The sequence below is a fragment of the Callorhinus ursinus genome, unplaced genomic scaffold (genome assembly GCF_003265705.2).
Source record: "Callorhinus ursinus isolate GAN/ISIS: 27379988/994484 unplaced genomic scaffold, GSC_fseal_2.0 scaffold49, whole genome shotgun sequence".
Classification (NCBI taxonomy): domain Eukaryota; kingdom Metazoa; phylum Chordata; class Mammalia; order Carnivora; family Otariidae; genus Callorhinus; species Callorhinus ursinus.
The window spans coordinates 5,196,834-5,216,978 of NW_027397111.1; the positions used below are offsets into that span (position 1 = coordinate 5,196,834).

Sequence of the window (20,145 nt, forward strand, 5' to 3'; positions counted from 1 at the left end):
CCTTGTTCACTGAGGCATTTCACGTCTTTTCACATTTGGCCTTTGCAGGTGCCATTCCCTCTTCCAGAACAATCTCCTCACCTCCTAGGTGAATAGGTGAATTCCTATCCCTCCTGTGGTTTCCATCATCATGGATCACCGCTTCCAGGTGCTTAGCCTGGGTGCCCTTCTCCCCAAGGTCAGTGAGGAAGCTTGTGACGGTGTTCCACATGCCCCCGTCCCCGAATGCTTGTTCCTATCACTATACCTGTCCTTCTGTAGGGCGGTCTATTTATTTACATGTCTGCATCCTTCAATGGACCGTGAACCTCTCAAAGGCAGACACTGGGCCACGCTCATCGTTATAGGCCCACTGTCTTCATGTCCCCCACACGGTAGGTCTTCACCAGAGGAATTCTGTTTGGATCTCAGAGTCGGACGCTATTGGTGGAACACTTACCATTTCTTGTACCAGGCAATACACTAATTTATTTTCTTTATATATATTTTATTTCTAATTTCTTCTCTAATCCTTGTATCAGTTCTAAAGGAAACCATAAATATCCCCATTTTAGAGGAGAAAACGAAAGGTCATAAAAGTTTAGAACGTGGCCAGCCCAAGGGACATGGCTAGAAAAGGAAGAAATGAGGACTTTGGGTCCAAGTCCGGGCTTGGACTCACTACTAACGTCGTCTGAACGGTTCTCCTGAATTTCTCATTGGATTGCCAAGAACAGTCACACTTGCAGAAGTGAGACTGGGCAGGCCAGAAAGCCAGGTACAAGGCCCACAGGCTGACCAGGACCCTAGGAATTTCAAATTGGACCATCAGTTTGATTTTGGAAACCTGCGTTAACAGTTCCATGGGGTGACAGCATGGCTGGACCAGCACTATTCTCAGACCGTGGACGTGGGCCCACACCCACCTCTCCCATCTGCCAGGCTTCCTACCTGCTTCTCCTCTCAGCGCCTTCTCCAGCCTCATGCCTCGGATCTCTGAAGCCCTCCGGCGCTCCTCCACCTCCTCCAGCTGCCTCTGGATGGCCTGCAATGCCAGGATTGTGTGTCACGTGGGGACTCTTGAGGGCCAGAGTCACGTGAGGGGGCTGATTCTGCTACTTACTTTTTAAGAAGAAGAGGCCCTGTCCCTTATGATGTCCCTCCTTGGGTAAGGACCTCTGAATTCTCAGACAACTAGATCTTGATGTCTCCCTTCTTTAGTGTGAATACATAAAGCAAGGAGTCTGTCTATAAGCTCAATCTGCCCCCACATAGACATGAGGACAGTCGTCTTTGACCAGGCCAACCACACAGATGTGCCCTCAGGCAGAGGATGCTGGGCTAGGTGGGTGGTTCTCATGGCTCCCAGACTCTCTTGAACCTTGGCCTCTGACTATGGTCATGGCATACACAGAGCAGCAGCCTCTACTCAGAGTAGGATGAGGTTCTGGGGGCAAACACAGAGCACGGTCACATTCCATTTTCCCAAGAAGAGCCAGGAGATACTTCCCGAGAAGTTGGTCTGGAGCAGGAGACCCCGGGCCAACTCCCAGGGCCGGGTGTGCCTTGCTCGGCATGTCTAGCTCCCATCCTGAGCTGTAGATTGCACCTCTTCTTTCCCTGTACCACAGGGTGAACACCCAGGGGCCTCTTAATATGCAAGTGTGCAGTGGCTGTGAGTAGCAGATTATGAAGACAAGACCCTGTGAGGGACAACCTCACACCCTCCCTAGACTCAGCATCAGCACCTATTCACATTTGGGTTTGCATTTACGCTCTTAGTTTCCCTACTGGCTATTCTCTCCTGTCTGTATAAGGAAGGAAAATGAGGGGAAAGCCTCTCCCTGTATACATTCTGTTCCCCAGCAGTTTCCTCTGCTTTCAAACAGCATGCTGCCAGAAGGCGCATCTCTTGGCAGAACAGACATCGCACCTGGCTGGACAGGGACATGAAAGGAGCCGGCAGCTGTCTGGGCAGGTAGAATGTGTGTGTTCTTCCTCCTTTACCTCACTGCAGCTCTGTCTCACCCCCTCTCCTCCTTAACTCCACATCTTCTCGGTCTCCCCTGGATTCAGAGTACAATCACTGAAGTACCTCCAACCCTGTGAAGAGACGTGAGCTGGGGTCGGGCCTGAGCAGCCACCTGGCTCTCCTCAACCCAGCTAAACATAAAACCCGTCCCGGGTTTAACATACAATCTGAAATAGATGGGAATTCTATGTAACGCCACCATAATTTCATGCCCTCTCTCTCTTTTAAAGACAATTCTATTTTTATAAATCCATCCCTTGATGGCAGGACGTCAAATCACTCATGGAAGGGAAACATTTGAATGACTTTATGACTGACTGTCATGCATTTATGGCCATATGGTTGTTACAGACTGAATCGTTCCCCCCCACCACCTCAAATTCATATAGTGAAGCCCTAACTCCAATGTGACTGTATTTGGAGATAGGGCCTTTAAGGAAGTAATTAAGGTTAAATGAGATCATAAGGGTGGGCCCCCAATGCTGTGGGACTGGTGACCTGATGGGAAGAGAGACATCACTCTCTCTCCGCCTGGGCATAGAAAGAAGGCAGTGTCTACAGGCCAGGAAGAGAGGCTTTGCCAGACACCAGTCCTGAAGGCACTTTGATCTTGGGTTTCTAGCCTCCAGAACTAGGAGAAATACATTCCTGCTGTTTAAGCCACCTATTCTGTGCTATGTTGTTGTAGCAGCCGAGCAGACTAACACAGTGGTCAGTCTTCGGAAACCAAGGATGAAAATCTTGAAGACTAGAAGGGGCTAGCAGATGAGGCTTCCAAAGGCTATCAGGGTCCTTATCACCACCTGCGGTCTGGAGGGAGCACGTAAGGAGGGGGGCTGCCAGTCTGCCAATCTGTATTCTAAAGGCTTATCTCGTTCTCACAAGGCCAAGTTACAATGTTTCAAGGAAACCTGTTTCAGAAGTTGAGAGGGGACAGAGGCACTTTGTGGGGATTTTCCCTGTCTGCTAGGTGAAAGGGGTGACTCCCTTGTCAGTCACTGTGAAGGGTAAAGGAGTTTGGGTTAAGCGGCTTCCTTCCTCAACAAGACTACATGGCTAGATAAAGGGGGTAACTGCAGAAAGGAATAGAAGGGAACATTGCATGAATACAAGTGGTCACTCTAAGTCCTTCTGTCCTAAAACCTCGATATTCTTCTAGGGTAAGTCTGGGGTCCTCAGGGACGTGGAAAATGCCTTGACTTTCTGCTTCCTTTGCCTGTCTGTGACAGATGTGGGCAGACCCACTCGGGCAGAAATGTTAGAGCTAACAATCAAGACAGGGAATCTATATTGAAATATTAGATTTTTATGTTTTTGATGAACCTTGGAATACAGACAGCTCCCGATAGTTGTCAGCTCAGCAGGGACACTGGGAGGAAGTCAGGGGAAAGTTGTATCCTCACAGAGGACGAGACTAAGTCCACTGCTATGTGGCAGTCAGGGTTTGGGATGGTTCCCATGACCATGTGTTGGCCGTCATTCCAGGCTCACTTTGCAGGATACATGTTTGCAGAGGGAAAGGCAGTTGGGAGTGGGCCAGCTCAACACCTGGGCCCCTCAGGCCCCTGAGTCCCACCAGGGATTGAGTCAGGGCTTTAGAATGGCCACAGATCTGGTCATTCAGAGAAGAGAGACTGACCTTTCCCCAAGACCGCCTCCCCCAGTACAACAGAGACTTCCAAAGGGTTTTCCAATCCAATTTCCAGGTCCCAGGCCCCAGGTTCACTCATTCAAGTCAAGTTTGTTTTCTGACCTGAGCTTTATGAAGTCTTTTCAATTCTTCTTGCTTAACCAATTGTTTTGTTGCTTTCTCCAGCTTCCTTCTTCTTCTGAGTGTCTTCCTCTCCTACAAAAACCAAAAGAGAAGAAAAAATGTATCTGAGAGAAATGGGGTTGAAATCTGCAAAATAATGACAAAGGCTTCTAGTTGCTCCAACCAAACCATTGCTTAGCTTCTGGAACAATGACGTCCAATAGAACTTCCAGAGATGATGGAAATGTTCTATATCTGTGCTAAAATACGCAAGCCACTAGCCACCTATGGCTACTGGACACTTGAAATGAGCTAGCATGAATAAGAAACTGAATTTCCTGGGCTTGTAAAATCCAGAACACTCAAAATCGATGCACTGAAATCTTGATGGTGTCACTTCCAGGTTTGAAACACCAGAGAAAGGAGCAGTTACGGTGTGGCCAGATTCCCATATTGGAAAGCAGAGGAAACACTTCTGGTTGCAGAGAGAGCAGGGAATACTGGTGGAGCACTGGGCCTGGGCGCCTAGCAAAGTTGGCATCAAATTCCAGCTGAGCTGTGTGAGTTTCAGCCTGCCACACAACTTTCTGAACTTCAGAGCGATGAAAATGATTGAGTGCCTACCTTGGAGGGATGTTATAAGAATTAATTGAGAGAATGTGCGTCATGCCCTTCCTAGAATACTTGAAAAAGATATGGGATAAATACATAAATACCATGATTTTTATTATTAGTGGCATAATTATTAGATCATCATATTATTAGATTATCATATCAAATTAGCGTGATTATAATTTACTTAAATCAATTATTTTTCCTATGTTTACAGAGTAAATGTTCAAATTGAGCTAGTTTTACTATGAGTTTGTCTTCTTGGAGCATACTCATCCACTTTCTACATATTAGGTTAAAGATTAGAGCATGCTAGAGATTTCTTTCTAATGCTGGCAGAAACAAATATGGAATTAAAAATTTGTTACAGCTAGCTTGGTGCCTGGGCATTCAGTATCTGTGGTTGAACTGGATGTTTGCCCATTAAAGGGTGTATAAATCCACAAGGGAAGAATGGACCTAATAGGCGTACCCCAGATACTGCCAGAGGAATCCAGGTCCATGACGGAGGTCAGAGATTATGCCTGAAAAGCGCCTACATTTGCACGGCCTCGTGGATTCTGGTCATTCAGTCACCCATTCCATGGATACGTATGGGGAGACCATCATGCTCCTCAGCAAAGCAGCCAGTTTTGAGGCCTCAGAATGTCTACAGATTGTCAGTGAAAACATTTATCTTGATGAAATTTCATTTTTCTAGAATTCTCCTTAGGATCTAGAATCATAAAGATCTTTTTCATCCTTGGAAGGAAATTCTAGCTCTCAGAACTGAAACTTATTCCATATCATATCATCTCTATTTCTAGGCGATAACTTCCAGATTGACTGTCAACCACTCTGAACAGAGGGCCTGGGCCATTTGGGGTGGGGGTGGAGCCCCACCATTAGGCAGTCTGAATCTTTCTGGAAATGTTAGGGCAGAGGGGCATGGTGGAGATCACTCATAGTTGTTGCCCAGAGACTGTCTAACTCGATCTATACACAGACTCACAAATATCTCTTGAGCTTCCACTATATTAATTTATATAATAACTCCCAGCACATCCTGAGTGCTATATGGCAGACATTACACTGATTACTTCACATGTATCAGCTCATTTATTCCTCAAATTACACTTACATTATGGATACAAGGCAATCAAATCTTGGACCAAAACAACTTGCCCAAGATGGCCCAATTAGTCATTGGCAGAGCCAGGAGTTAAGCTCAGGTCACCTGAATCCAGCATCCACATTTTCAGCTGGTCCTCACGGCCTTTCCTATGCCAAATACTGCACAGGCACATCAAGGACCCCTGCCTTATAGAAATGTCAAGGTTTCCTCCTAAATTAAGGCCATTTAATATAATTTCAAGAGGAGGGGTGTGCCTTGACAGCATCACACCATCTTAATACGTCTAAGCAGCAGAGCTGCCAAACCCTTCCTGTTTTATCAAGAGTCAGCAAACCAGAACCTGGAGGAGGAAAGAAAGTCACTATTGCCTTTTATTAGAAGATGTTGATACAGAAAAGAAGGGTGATTTGTTCACAAATGCTCATCCAGTCTTATGATGAGCCAGGCACGGTCCTTATAGGCTCAATAGTGGCAATGCCAGCACAGAGAGGCAAGGAGAGAGGCTCGGGGCGAGGAAGGAAAAGATGAAGGACAGAGAAAGGGAGAGGTCTGGCAGGACCCTGGACGAGTGCCTGCCCCAGTCTCCCAGGTCCAGGCCTGGCTTTGGGAAGGGAGGGGTGGGGAGGGCTGAAGTCAAGGGGAGGGGTGGAGTGTTCACATCCTGTCTCGGGTTTCCTGCGCAAAGGTTCATTTGAACTGATGTGGGCTCTGTGCCAAAGGGCTGGGGACACACCTGTATGGGACAGAAGAGATAAAGAAACCAGAGGGGGGAAAAACCCTTGTTCCTTCAGGGTGGGCCCTTGGGAAGTAGTAAAGAAAGAACTTTTGGCCAGCTTCCCTTCCTGTAAGAGTGGTCAGAGGCCAGGTGAAGCAGGCAAGCTTTTCCACACTGCAAGCTTAAGTGCTGACAGGCTCTGTTCTGGGCCAGCAGGAGGACAAGGAGCTACTTGCAAGGCTTGCCCTCGATCTCATGGTCTTGCTATTTGATGTGTTTGGGCCATTCCTTCTCTTATTCCCCGTGAGTGTTGGAATGGCTGTTAGAAGGGCTGATGAATGTCTGTATTCATTTGAATACAGACTTAACTCAAGGTCACTTAAGGGGCTGAGAGGGACAGGAACAAAACCCCAGGAACCAACATAACACACCAAATTCATTTGTGTTGAGTACTGAACTAATCAGAGATGCCCACAGTCAGAAATGAGAAACGCATACATATTCTCTTTCATTTGCATTCCCTCCCTCTCTCCCTGTCTCTCCCTTCCCCCTTACACACACACACACACACACACACACACACACACACACACACACACTCTCTCTCTCTCTCTCTCATGCTATGTCCCAGCCCCCTCCTGACTTGCTCTAAGCTGGGTCGTGGGGAGATAGAACCCCCGAGTGACTTGAGATGACACCAAATTTCCCAATGCCAGCTATGGAAAAGTTGAGTCTAAGTAAATAAATTTGGTTCTCTCCCTTTCTCCTCAGGTCCTCACTGCTCCAAAAAATAAACACTGTTAGCACAGTGAACTCCTTGTCTGTTCTCCTGGGAAGCATTTTAGGTCCAACCATTCATCCCTCAGTCCCAGTGAAAATGCTCCAGCCCCAGTGGATCAAGAAAACAACAGTGAGGTTTGGTTGTGGGATGTGTCTTCATGTATGTGACACATAGACGCATTTAAAGATGTACACCAATGTTTGCATTTTTAAAATCTATGGGTATGGGAGTTGTTTGAAGTGTTTTCCAGAAATACGTTCATGAGGCAAAGAGAACTGCCATCCCCCTAGCCAGCACGCAGCTAGTCCCTTCCACAGCAGGGACTCTTGGAGTGTCCATGTCTAGATGCAACTGCATGGTTCATTTCATATTTCTGATTAGAATAAACATAACATTTTCCATGCAATCTGCCTCTAGTGCTTCTTAAATGAAGCTGTGTTTCCCCCAGGGAAATATGCATCTGCTTATTGTAATTTTTTCGATGGCTTGCTTGTTGGACCACATATTAAACCCACTTTAAGAGCTACAGTCACCAAATGATTTTAAGTAAATATGTCTGTTTTTTTTTTTTTCTGCCAGTTGGAGTCTCTGAGAAAGGCAAGCTTCTAAAAGTTAAAAAAAAAACAGATCATTCTTGGGGTGTTCCAGGTAAAAAAGCGAGTGCTGTCAGATGCAATGAAACACGCTCCTCCTAACGAAAAACCACTGCCACCGTAGTCCACATCGGGTCTGAAACCTGGATAGTAAACGGCCCCCGCAAGCAAGGCCCTCTTTGGTTGGCCAAGTGTTGTTACCTTTGACCGTAAAGAAGGCTGGGGATGAAAATCTTCATCTGCAGAGGAGGGGCTGGTGGAGGAGGTAGAGGAGGCGGCCCCTGGCACCTGCACTCGGATAGGGATGTGTTTGGGACCTGAAATGGGAACAGAAGAACTCACTGAAATCCCAGCTTCTTTTCCTGCCTCACGATCCAAAGCTGCCTCTCCCTCCACCCTTCTTACCGCATTCCCTTCCTCCCTGCCCTTCCCTCGCTGCACCTGCCATGAGCAGGAGGAGACAGAACCTAAGGGCAACTGAAAATTTGGCCCTCCACGTTAATTACATTTCTGGGTCCCTGCCAAGGGCTTTGCAGCTCTCCTTTCATATTAAAAAAAAAAGGCATTATGCAGAAATCAATTAATTCCTTAAATACCATTTATATGGTGTGTTGCCTAGAACGCATTCAGAGATGAAATCTATTATTAAAATGCTTGTCTGAAGTTAGCTGAGTTACCTAAACGCTCGTGTAAGATTCGTTCTGCAGAGTAATTGAATGCAAGAAAGTCAGAGCCAGCTCTTAAACAAATCGCCCTTCTGTGGCTCACAGCATCTGGCACCCATTTTTACTACATGACATCTGCTCAGTATAAAAGAGCTGGCGTCAGAATGTCTGGTCATAGAAAAAAAAAATCCCAAATGTAATCAGAAGCAAAAGGACTCTAAGCCTAAGGTTTTATCACATAGTCTCATGCAACATAAATATTTCATTAATTATGGCTAAACAAATGCCACTTTTATTTTCCCAACTTGCAGATATTATCACATCATCGAAGTGATGATTCAAATGCCAGGAAAGGCAGTTGAAGATAGGGAGGGCTCAACAATGCAGGGCCCAGGGGAGAGCCGAAGTCCAGGAGATCTGCCAACCTCTGAACAAGAGGTAGATGGTTAGAGGCGGCCAAGGGCCCGTGTTCACTAGAATCTCTTTGTGATCTAGCTGGGGACCGTGTGTGGTAAAGTCCTCCAGGTGCCACAGGAGGCTTTTATTCTTCTCAGCAAGAACATCTGCCCCTGCACATCATCCTGATGCAGAGTTAATGAGTAATGTCTGGATGAACCCACGCTGGATGCTGACTATCACAACCTGTGAGGACCCCATGAGAGGAAATGTACGAATCGTTGCTCTGCCGTGGCAGCCTATATCCAAAGAGGAATATGTGTGGGGTGGGGAGGGGGACGGAGAAGCAATTCCATGTGACTCACATTCCCTCCAGCCTGCCTTTTCCTCCCCGTAATTTCCAACGATTTACCCCAGTGGGAGAGGCCAAGTTTTAGAAAATAAGGGTAATTTCAACCTCCGGGAGCACATTTACATATGCTGTTATTCAAAGCAAAATAATGCAGAACATCTATATAATAGCACAGCCTCCCTGGGGAAGGAGTTAACTGTTTGCCACTACAATTTGCCAGATGGGGAAGCTCAGGTGAAGAGAGCATCAGAGGGCAGCATAGTAATGGAAGGAGGCACCATTGGTGGTGAGCTCAGATTGTCCTCCAACTCTGGCTACTAGGTTACTATGGAGGAATGTAGTCATGGAGTATTCACTTCCTAGTGTGTGAGCCTGAGGAACTAACTTCACCTCCCTGAGTTTCTGGAGCTCACAACTTCTAACTTGCAGCACTGTAGTAGAAGAGCAAAGGTAATCGCTGGAAAGAGCCTGACACGGTGCCTGGTTCACTGGAGATGCCTAAATAAATCTCGTTGTCATCAGCCGCAGCAGCAGCAACTGCCTCATCGTTAACATTGATCCAAATCAACAATACAGCAATATTAACAACACTGCCTAATTAACCTTCATTGTACAGAAGTAGAATAACCTAAAGTAGAAACTTCCAAAAATGAATATAATAGTTCCACTGCATCTTATTTTGAAATCGAGAAGAAAATATTTCCGAATATAAGGCATTTCCTAAACTTCTGGCAAACGTTATATATAGTTACTTCTGAATCTCTTCCCCTTTACTCTCTTCCACCACAGAACCACCAATTCCAGAAATTTACTTTTCAGTTGCAAAGTTAAAAAAACCTTGGCAGCATTGTTCCACCCTGGCTATAATGGAGTGACTGATTCTGGGATTGATATCCCACCACAAAGCACTAGAAATCAGGACAAAATCCACGAAGCAGCTGTTTCCAGACATTGGACAACAGGCAGTGCAGAATTGTGATAAATGTAAGAACAGAAGCAAATGAAGCCCTACAATCACACTAGCTTCCTCCCTAGAGGCACTTTCCAGGCCACAGTGCAGGTAGGAAGAACCTAAACAATATAGCATGTTCGTTGAGTTGAAAAGACAGGAATCGAGTTTGAGTGAGTGGAGGCAGCTGGAATGTGTCGGGGGGGGGGGGTAGAGGACAGAGCTATGCAGAAAAAGCACATCAGGAATAAGCACAGAAGTCCCCCTGAGTCTATTGCTTAATAGTAAACTTTAGATTCATAGAGAGAAATTGCATGAGGTTGGGCCAGTGACTGTTGGAAAATTACAGGGCAAATAGCCTCTAAAGCTTTTTACAGTATTGGGAAATACTCAAGTTCCACCCAGCTTGGGTAGAACAAACTTTGGGGGCATTAGAATAGAGGCCACAGAAGAGTCATACTTTAGTAATAGGGATAAATTAGCCATAGGGTAAAGGTTATTATAAACTGCCCCAAATAAGCTTAAAAACAAACTTGAAAGAAACAAATTGATCTTCAAATCACACTACTGTCTGCCAAACATTTTTACTGTTTATATAACATTCTTTAAATGAAGAAACAAAGTCTAGACACCCTACAATGTAATCGTCACCAAACCTAGCAGCCAGAAAGCAATTACTAGATTGCAAAAGAGCAGGACAACGAGCTCATCATCAAGAGAAAAATCAGTTAATAAAAGCAGGCTCAAAGATAATGGGATTAGCAGACAAGGATTTAAAAATAACTATTATAAATGTGCTCAGGAATTTAAAAAGACAGCATGAACAGAATGAGGAGGTAAAAAATATAGAAAAAGAACCAAATGGAACCTATAAATATGGAAAATACAAAATCTGAAATGAAACTTTCACTGGATCAGCTTAATAGTAGATTAAGCATTGCAGAGGAAAATAGCCTGTGTAATTAAGTAACAACAATAGAGATTATCCAAAATGAAACACGGAGGGAAAAAAAGACTGAAAAACTGAATAGAACTTCAGTGATCTGTGACATAATATGAGGTGGTCTAAAATATGTATGATTGGCGTGCTGGAAGGAGATGGCGGGAGATAGAAAAAGTCATTTATGTAATATTGTTGAAAATCACACAAATTTAATGAAAATTGTAAGTTCCAAGAAGTTCAATAAACCAGAAGCAGGGTAAACATAAAGAAAATCATAGCAAGCCTCACAATAATAAATTTACTGAAAACCAGAGATAGAGACAAAATCTTAAAAGCAGACGAAGAAAAATGATATATTACATACAGAGAAACAAAGATAAGAATGTCTATGGACAACTCATCAGAACTTAAATAAGCTAAGAGATAATGAAACATCATTAAAATGCTGAAAGAAAAGTCTGTGAGTTTATAATTCTATATCCAGTGAAATGATCCATTCAAAATGAAGAAAAAATAAAGGCTTTAGGATAATTTGTTGTTAGCAGACATACATAAGAAAAATGTCAAAAGAAGTTCTGTAGCAGAAGGAATATAACACATGGAGTGAAGAGCTCCAGAAATAGTAAATATAAAATAATTTCCCTTTTGGTTTTTAACTTCTTTAAAAGATAATCAACTAGTGGAAAGAGCCAAGATGTCCATCGACAGATGAATGGATAAAGAAGATGTGGTATATATACACAATGGAATATTATGCAGCCATCAAAAGGAATGAGATCTTGCCATTTGCAATGATGTGGATGGAACTGGAGGGTGTTATGCTGAGTGAAATAAGTCAATCAGAGAAAGACATGTATCATATGACCTCACTGATATGAGGAATTCTTAATCTCAGGAAACAAACAGAGGGTTGCTGGAGTGGTGGGGGGTGGGAGGGATGGGGTGGCTGGGTGACAGACATTGGGGAGGGTATGTGCTATGGTGAGCGCTGTGAATTGTGTAAGACTGTTGAATCACGGATCTGTACTTCTGAAACAAATAATGCAATATATGTTAAGGAAAAAAAAGAAGAAGATAGCAGGAGGGGAAGAATGAAGGGGAGTAAGTCGGAGGGGGAGACGAACCATTAGAGACGATGGACACTGAAAAACAAACTGAGGGTTCTAGAGGGGAGGGGGTGGGGGGATGGGTTAGCCTGGTGATGGGTATTAAAGAGGGCACATTCTGCGTGGAGCACTGGGTGTTATGCACAAACAATGAATCATGGAACACTACATCAAAAACTAATGATGTAATATATGGTGATTAACATAACAATAAAAATTATTTAAAAAAAGATAATCAACTATTTAATGCAGGATAGTGTGAAATAATAAGAAATATATAATTTGGTCTCTGTCCCCAATTCCCACCAATATTTGGTCTTTGACTCCAATTCCTGACACAGAGCTCCTGAAACACTTGTCATTCTGAGTGAAGAGTTCCCAAGTCCCTTGAAACTTCCCATGATAGGAGCACCTTTTGTTCTAATGAAGTGACTCTTGGTGAGTTCCTGGAAGATGGCTGGTCATTAGAGAGACCAAGCTGTGACTAGAAAATCTCAAAATCATTAGAAATTAAGCAATATTTTTCTGAGAACCAATGGATAAAGGACAAAATAAAAGTAAATTGAAGCTGATGGGATAAACATATGGCATAACAGGGGCACCTGGGTGGCTCAGTCGTTAAGCGTCTGCCTTGGGCTCAGGTCATGATCCCAGGGTCCTGGGATCGAGCCCCGCATCAGGCTCCCTGCTCAGCAGGAAGCCTGCTTTTCCCTCTCCCACTCCTCCCGCTTGTGTTCCCTCTCTCACTGTCTCTCTCTCTCTCTGTCAAATAAATAAATAAAATCTTTTTTTTAAAAAAAGAATATGGCATAACAACATAACTAGGATGTAGCTAAAGTAGTGATTTGAGGGAAATTTAGAGCTTTCAGTGTACACACTGTGCAAAAGAAAAGTTGAGAATTAATGCCGTAAGATCTATTTCAAGAAGCTAGAAAAAGAACCAACAATTGAACCTAAAGAAACAAAAAGGAAGAAAACAATCCAGATAAGAACAGAGTATGAGAGACAATAAAAACAAAGCAGAAATAAAATCGAAAATTAACAAAGCAAAAATTTGGTTCTTCAAAAAGATATAACGTTGATGACTTCTAAGAAGAATGATTAAGAAAAAAGAGAAAGAAAACACAAATTACCAACATTGAGGATGAAAAGTCCTCCAGAGCATTCAAGGAAGCTATTATACAATCTTATGACAATATATTTGAAAATTTGGATAAAATGGACAAATTCTTTGAAAAACATGACTTACCAGAACTGACATAAGAAGAAATAGAAAATCTTAATACTTACATATCTATTAAAGAAACTGAATCCACAATTAAAAACTACCCTACAAAGAAAATACGGGGCTAGATGACTTCATTTGTGTTCAAATGTTTAAAAACCAAATAACACCAGTGTTAAAACAAACCCTCTTCCAGGGAATAAGAAAAGATGGAACACTTCTCAACTTGTGTTACAAGCTAGCATAAATTTGAATCCAAAACCTGACAAAGATATTGCCAGAAGGAAAATTTCAGACCAATAATCCTCATAACATAGCTGCAAAACTACTAAAAATGATTAGCAAATCCAATATAGTGATACATAAAAAGATGATACATTATGACCACGTTGGGTTTACTCCAAGAACACAATAATGGCATAACATTTTCAAATCTCCATAAAAAATCAATGGACTTCAGTACATTTCCAATTAAAGTAAAAAAAAAAATGATTATCTCAAAAGAATTAAAAAAGCTTTTCATTAAATTTATCATTATTCATGATAAAAAGAGTAAGCTAATAGAAGGAATCTTCTTTAGATAATAAAGAGTACCTATCTTAAAAATCGACAGCAAACAATATATTCAGCAGTGAAATATAATCCCTCTGTTATGGGGAGAAAAAGACAATGATGTACATTCTTAACACTTCTATTTAGCATTTATAGGCAGTCCTAGGCAGAACAATAAGGCAAGAAAGTTAAATAAAAGGTATACCAACTGGAAAGGAAGATGTCAAACTGTATTTGTAGACAACATGATTATTTACGTAGAAAATTCCACAAAAAAGCTCCTAGAATAATAAGTGAGTTTAGCAAGGACAATATAAAAAGGCAACTGTGTTTCTATATATTAACAATGAGCAACTGAAAATCAAAATGAAGAAAGCCATTCCATTTATAATAGCAACAACAACAAAATGAAATATTTCAGGGATACATTTCATAAAATATATGCAGAATCTACACAATGCAAGCTCCCTAAGAGAAATGAAAGAAAACCTAGATAAATGGAGAGATATTCCATTTTCACAGACAGAAAGACTCAATAGTGGTCAATTCTTCCCAAATTGATTTATAGATGAAAAACAATCCCAATCAAAATTCTAGCAGACTTATTTGTTAGAAATTGACAAGCTCATTCTAAAATTTATACAGAAACACAAAAGACCTAGAATAGCCAATATAAATTTTAAGAACAAAACTGGAGGATTCCCACTACCTGTTTTCCAGACTTTAAAGCTGCAGTAAGCAAGAGTTCATGTTATTAGTTCAAGTATAAACATATAGAGCAACGGACAGATTCAAGAGTACAGAGATACACCACACATATGTAGTTAATTATCTGTAAAGGTGCCAGAATAACCCAATGGGGAAAGAATAGTCGTTTTAACAAGTAGTGCTGACAATTAGATATCTATAGACAAAGAAACCTGGACTTTTATTCACTATAAACAATTAATTAGAATTGGATTATAGATCTAAGTCTGGAAGCTAAAAACTGTAAAATTTCTGACAGAAAGCACAGGAGACATTCTTAGTGACTTTGGGTTTAGGAAAGATTTCCTAACTAGAACTCAAATTATAAAAGAGAAAAATTAATAAATTTGACTTCATGAAAGTAAAAACTTCTTTGAAAGATGTTGTGATGAAAATAAAAAGACGATCCACTAACTAGGAGAAAACACTTGTGAATAAATATCTGATAAAGGATTTATAGCTAGAATTTTAGGAACTCTGGCTAAATAGAGGACTAAGAATATTGTATATTCTTAGATCAAAAGACTCATTATTCTAAAGCTAGCAAATGTCTATAAACTAATCAATTAAAGACTATCATTTTTAACTGCACCAAAAAATCGAATACTAGGGAATATATCTAATGAAAATTGTGCAAGATCGTTATAATCACAAAACATGGACAGAAACTGAAGGACACCTCAGGGAGGTGTCATGTCCATGGATTTGAAGACTCAATATTGCACAGATGTTAATTCTCTCCAAATTTATCTATAGATTCAATGTAATCCCAATCAAATGTTCAGAAAATATTTTTGTGGAAATTGATTAATTGGTTCTGGAATTCACATGGAAATACAAAAGGCCAAGAATAGCCAAGACAGTCTTGAAGGAGAACAAAGTGGAGGGTCGATTCCAGGCTGTGAAGGTTTATTATAAAACCACTTAATGAGAACAGTGTGACTCAGGCGTAAGAACAAACCAGTCAGTGGAAGAGGCTAGAAGATCCAAAAACAGACCTGCCTAATTTATGACAGTGTTACAGCAATAACATGGGGGGGGGAGAGGAGGAAGACAGCCTTTTTAACGAATGCTGTTGAATCAAGTGGATAACATAAAAGAGTAAATAGACCTTTACTCTACCTCACAGAATATACAAAAATCTATCTTAGTTTGGTAGTAGACTAAACTGTGAAAGGTAAAATAATAAAACTTCCATAACTGTTGTACAATAGAAATATAATATGAGCCACACATATAACTTAAAATTTTTTAGCAGCCATATTAAAAAGTGTAAAAAGAAACAGATTTGCAATTAGTCTTAAACATATATTTTATGTAGCCCTAAATTTCAAAAATATTATCATTTCAACATGTGGTCACATACAAATTATTGAGGTAGTTTACATTATTTCATTCATACTAAGTCTTCAGAATCTGGTACATGTTTTATACATTCCTGTTTAGGTGACACTTTTTTTTTTTTTTTAAGATTTTATTTATTTGACAGAGAGATAGGAAGAAAGGGAACACAAGCAGGGGGAGTGGGAGAGGGAGAAGCAGGCTTCCCGCCGAGCAGGGAGCCCGATAGCGGGGCTCAATCCCAGGACCCTGGGATCATGACCTGAGCCGAAGGCAGACGCTTAACGACTGAGCCACCCAGGTGCCCCAAAGTGACACATTTTTAACAGTTAAAGTAAAATGTAATTCAAAAAGCAAAAGTTTGTGTTTTTTTTTATAGATGTTATTTATTTATTTGACAGAGAGAGACACAGCGAGAGAGGGGAACACAAGCAGGGGGAAGGGGGAGAGGGAGAAGCAGGCTTCCCGCTGAGCAGCGAGCCCGATGCGGGGCTCAATCCCAGGACCCTGGGATCATGACCGGAGCCGAAAGCAGACGCTTAACGACTGAGCCACCCAGGCGCCTCAAAAGGTTGTGTTTAATAGAAGAACATTTTCCATTCAGTATTTAAATTGAAATTTCTTAACATGAAATTAAAAATTCAGTTCCTCACTCATACTAGCCACATTTTAAGTGTGAAATCATGGCTACCATATTGGACGGCACAGTTCTAAACAGTAACACAGAACATCTTTATGACTTCAGAGTAGGGAAGGGTCTCATTACCAGGGTGCAAAGCCAGCAATAAAGGAAAATATTGATAAATACAGCTGCATTAAAATAAGTATAGTGTTTATTTATAGAAGTTTGTTAGTAATATTTCACCCTTAAAGAGTGAAAAAGTGAGCCTGAGAGTGGGAGAAGATATTTATAATACGTATATCCGACAGAGGACTTATATCCAGAATCTACACAGATTACAAATCAATAAGGAAAGGGCTGTCTACACAACAGAAGTATGGGCAAAACGACTTGACTAGACACTTCACAAGAGAATATCTAAATAAGCATGTGAAAAGTAGTGCAACATCGTTAGCAGGCAAATGCAGATTAAAACAATAATGAGATACGTCCATAAAAATGGTGCCATCCAAACACAAAACAAAACAAAACTGAGACTGCCAAGTGTTGCAAAGATGGAGGTTAAGGGGAGCTCTCATTTCCGGCTGGAGTGTATATACACTGGTACCACCACTTTTGAAAACCGTGGGACAGTCTCTATTAAAGCAAACCATGTACATGCCTATCCCACGACCTAACAAGTCCACTCCCAGGCATACACTGACAAAGTCTGTCTTTGAACAAACTTTGGGCAAGCTCCTCTGAGCCTTCTTCTTGGCTAGGCCTCAACCTTGGCCTGTAAAAACTACGGACTCCCCACATAAACTACTTAGCCCACCCACTTCTTCCTACATGGAAGGAAGTAGGAAGAAAAAGTGCCTGCCTGAGAAAACTCAAAAGCTGACAAAGGAATTTAGTGTTTGTTCTAGCCCACACCTGCTGATAGGTCCCTGACTACCCTTTCTTAGAACAGTTACTAAAAAGGGCTTTAAAGAATTCTTCCTCTGTCCTTTTGAGATGTATCTGTATCTCCTACCACTCAAGAATGTCTTTCTCAACGACCTGAAAGCCAGTCCTTTGAAATGTAATCATCAGGAAGGCTAAGACCTCTGTCTCCCAGTCTTTATGGGAAGATAGAATCCTAACTTCAATAATTGTCAGCTAACACACATATCTGGCCTAATCAGCATTTATACTGACTGAGCCTTTGGAATTTTTCACGTCTTTGACGCTACTGAGTCTCTGTTCAGCCCCTGCTTGTTCCCTCGATCTCCATGTAAAGCACCCAGCCACCTCTGTATAAATCAAAGGTGAGTTCAGTTCATATTGGACTCTCTCTTCTGTTGTAATAGTATGTTGTTAATTAAAATCCATCCTTAACACTTTTCACAGCATCTGGCTTTATCTTTGACAATAGCCAATAGAAACGATTGGTCTAAGAAGGCTCAAAGCAGCATTATTCACCATAAAAGCAACTGAAAACACCTAAGTGCCCAGCATCAGAATGCACAAATAAATTGTGGCATATTCACACAAGAGAATACGAGGTAGGGAGGCAAAGAATGAACCACTCCTGCACATAACAATACGGATCCCCCGCCCCCACCCCAATAATGTTTAACGGAAGAAGCCAGGCACAATATAGGCTTGTATTTTCTGTTGTTGTGAGAGCAAGGAACTCAGATTCAGCACCTACGAGACCCATTTATTATCTCACAGTGTGTAGGTCAGAAGTGCAGGCAGGCATGGCTCAACTGGGTCCTCTGTTCAGGGTCTGACAAAGCTGCATTTGAGGTATCTACCATGCAGGGGTCTCCCCTGCAGCTCAGAGTTTTCTTCCAGCTCATTCAGGTTATTAGCAGAATTCTGCTCCTGGTGGTTGTAGGAGATGGGGCCCGTTTTCTTGCTGGCTGCCAGCTGGAGGTCCGTCTTAGCTCCCAGAGGCCTCCTGGCATAGGGTCTCTCACAGTATGTCAGTTTACTTCTTCCAGGCCAGCAGGATCATATCTTTCTCACCCTGCAAGTTTCAGGAAAGGCCCCATCCTTATTAAGGGCTCCTCCGATTAGGTTATGCCTACCCAGGATAATCTCCCTTTTGATTAGCTCAAAGTCAATTGGTTTAGAACTTAATTACATTTGCAAAATCTGGTAACCTAATCCCCGGAGTGAGATCCATCATATTCACATTTCCACCAGAATCAAGAGGACGAGATTCTACAGGGCAGAAAGCATGGGGCCCTCTGAGAATTCTGCCTACCATAACACTGAATGATTCAATGTTTATAAAGTCAAAAACCTGCTGAAGTAATCCAAAATGATAGAAGTCAGATGGTAAGCAAGTACTTTTGTTGGATGTCACATATATGTGGGAAGAGGCATGATGGAAGCTTCTGAGTGCTGGTGATTTTCTATATCTTGATCTCAGAGGTAGTTGTACAAATATGCACTTTACTAAAATTCATCCAGTTGTGTACTTAATATTTGTGTACTTTATATATTTTATACTGCAATAAAGATTTGGTGCAAAAATAAAAAAAGACGTTCTCAGGTGCCTTGTTTAGTTATACACAAAAAAGATAATCTGCATTAAAATTGTTTGTATAAAATTGGCACTGGTAAGTGCTTGAAATCAGTTTATGCCCCTAAGGAATTTAAAGACCCTGAGAAGTTTATATATACTATTAATTTACCCAGAAAGTTTTGTTGTAAAGATAAGAAAAATTAAATTTCAGCCGATTTATTCAAGTGATCGTAAATTCGAGGTATTTCCATTCAAATCCGTTTTGAGAGTTTCTCATTTTCAATTAGAATACTGTCTTCTCTCTCCATTGCATGGGAGTGTACCCACAAGTTAAATGTGGAGAGACTGTGTGTGTGTGTGTGTGTGTATGTGTGTGTGTGTGTGTGTGTGTTTGTGATTGGTGGGTGGGCTGGGCAGGGGCAGGGAAATAAAAGGAAACTAATGGGCCAAATCTGGTAGGGTAGGTAAAATCTTTACATTCTTAGGATACTGACCTAAGAACATCTGAGAGAAACACAAAGCTCTTCCATGAGATGGGCCCAGACACTATTTCCAGAGCGGGTCAGCCTTAACCTAATTCCATTCTCTACCTTCCCATTCTGTTCCAAGCCAAGGAAGTCATACCATTCCCTAGTAAATAGAAATGAAACAGTTCTCCATGATAAGTAAATCAGGAAAACACATTCATCCCCAGTCATTGTAATCAGCATATATAAAAGCCATATAAGTGTGAAATAAATGAACTAAAGGCCAATCTTACTAAGGAATTTGATGTAAAAATGTTAAATAAAATATTAGCAAACAGGGGGCGCCTGGGTGGCTCAGTCAGTTAAGCTTCTGACTCTTGGTTTCAGCTCAGGTCATGATCTTGGAGTCCTGGCATTGAGCCCTGCATTGGTTCTGTGCTCAGCTCGGAATCTGCTTGTCCCTATCCCTCCCCCTCTGCTCCTCTCCCCCTTCCCCCACGTTCTCTTTCTCACATAAATAAAATCTTAAAAAAATATACTAGCAAACAGAACAGAAAAATATATTAAAATAATAAGACATCATGACCAAATGATATCCATTTTAGCAATATAAGGATGGTTCAATATCAGTGACTTTATTATGTAATCCATGGTATTAATCAAACTATGGAGAAAAAAATCCTACAATCATCTTGAAGGGT

The 20,145-nt window shown here is 41.7% G+C and overlaps 1 protein-coding gene across 4 annotated transcripts in view; it reads right to left on the reverse strand.

Annotated features, from left to right (window-relative positions):
* Positions 1-20,145, reverse strand: part of MICAL2 (microtubule associated monooxygenase, calponin and LIM domain containing 2) — a 214,588-nt gene that overhangs the window by 24,744 nt on the left and 169,699 nt on the right. For all 4 annotated transcript variants that reach the window (XM_073882906.1, XM_025894193.2, XM_073882907.1 and 1 more), the window contains 3 exons: positions 7,781-7,896; positions 3,765-3,857; positions 931-1,024 (listed from right to left, as the gene is read on the reverse strand). In XM_073882906.1, the coding sequence (XP_073739007.1) occupies positions 931-1,024; positions 3,765-3,857; positions 7,781-7,896 (303 nt within the window). The remainder of the gene's footprint in view (positions 1-930; positions 1,025-3,764; positions 3,858-7,780; positions 7,897-20,145) is intronic.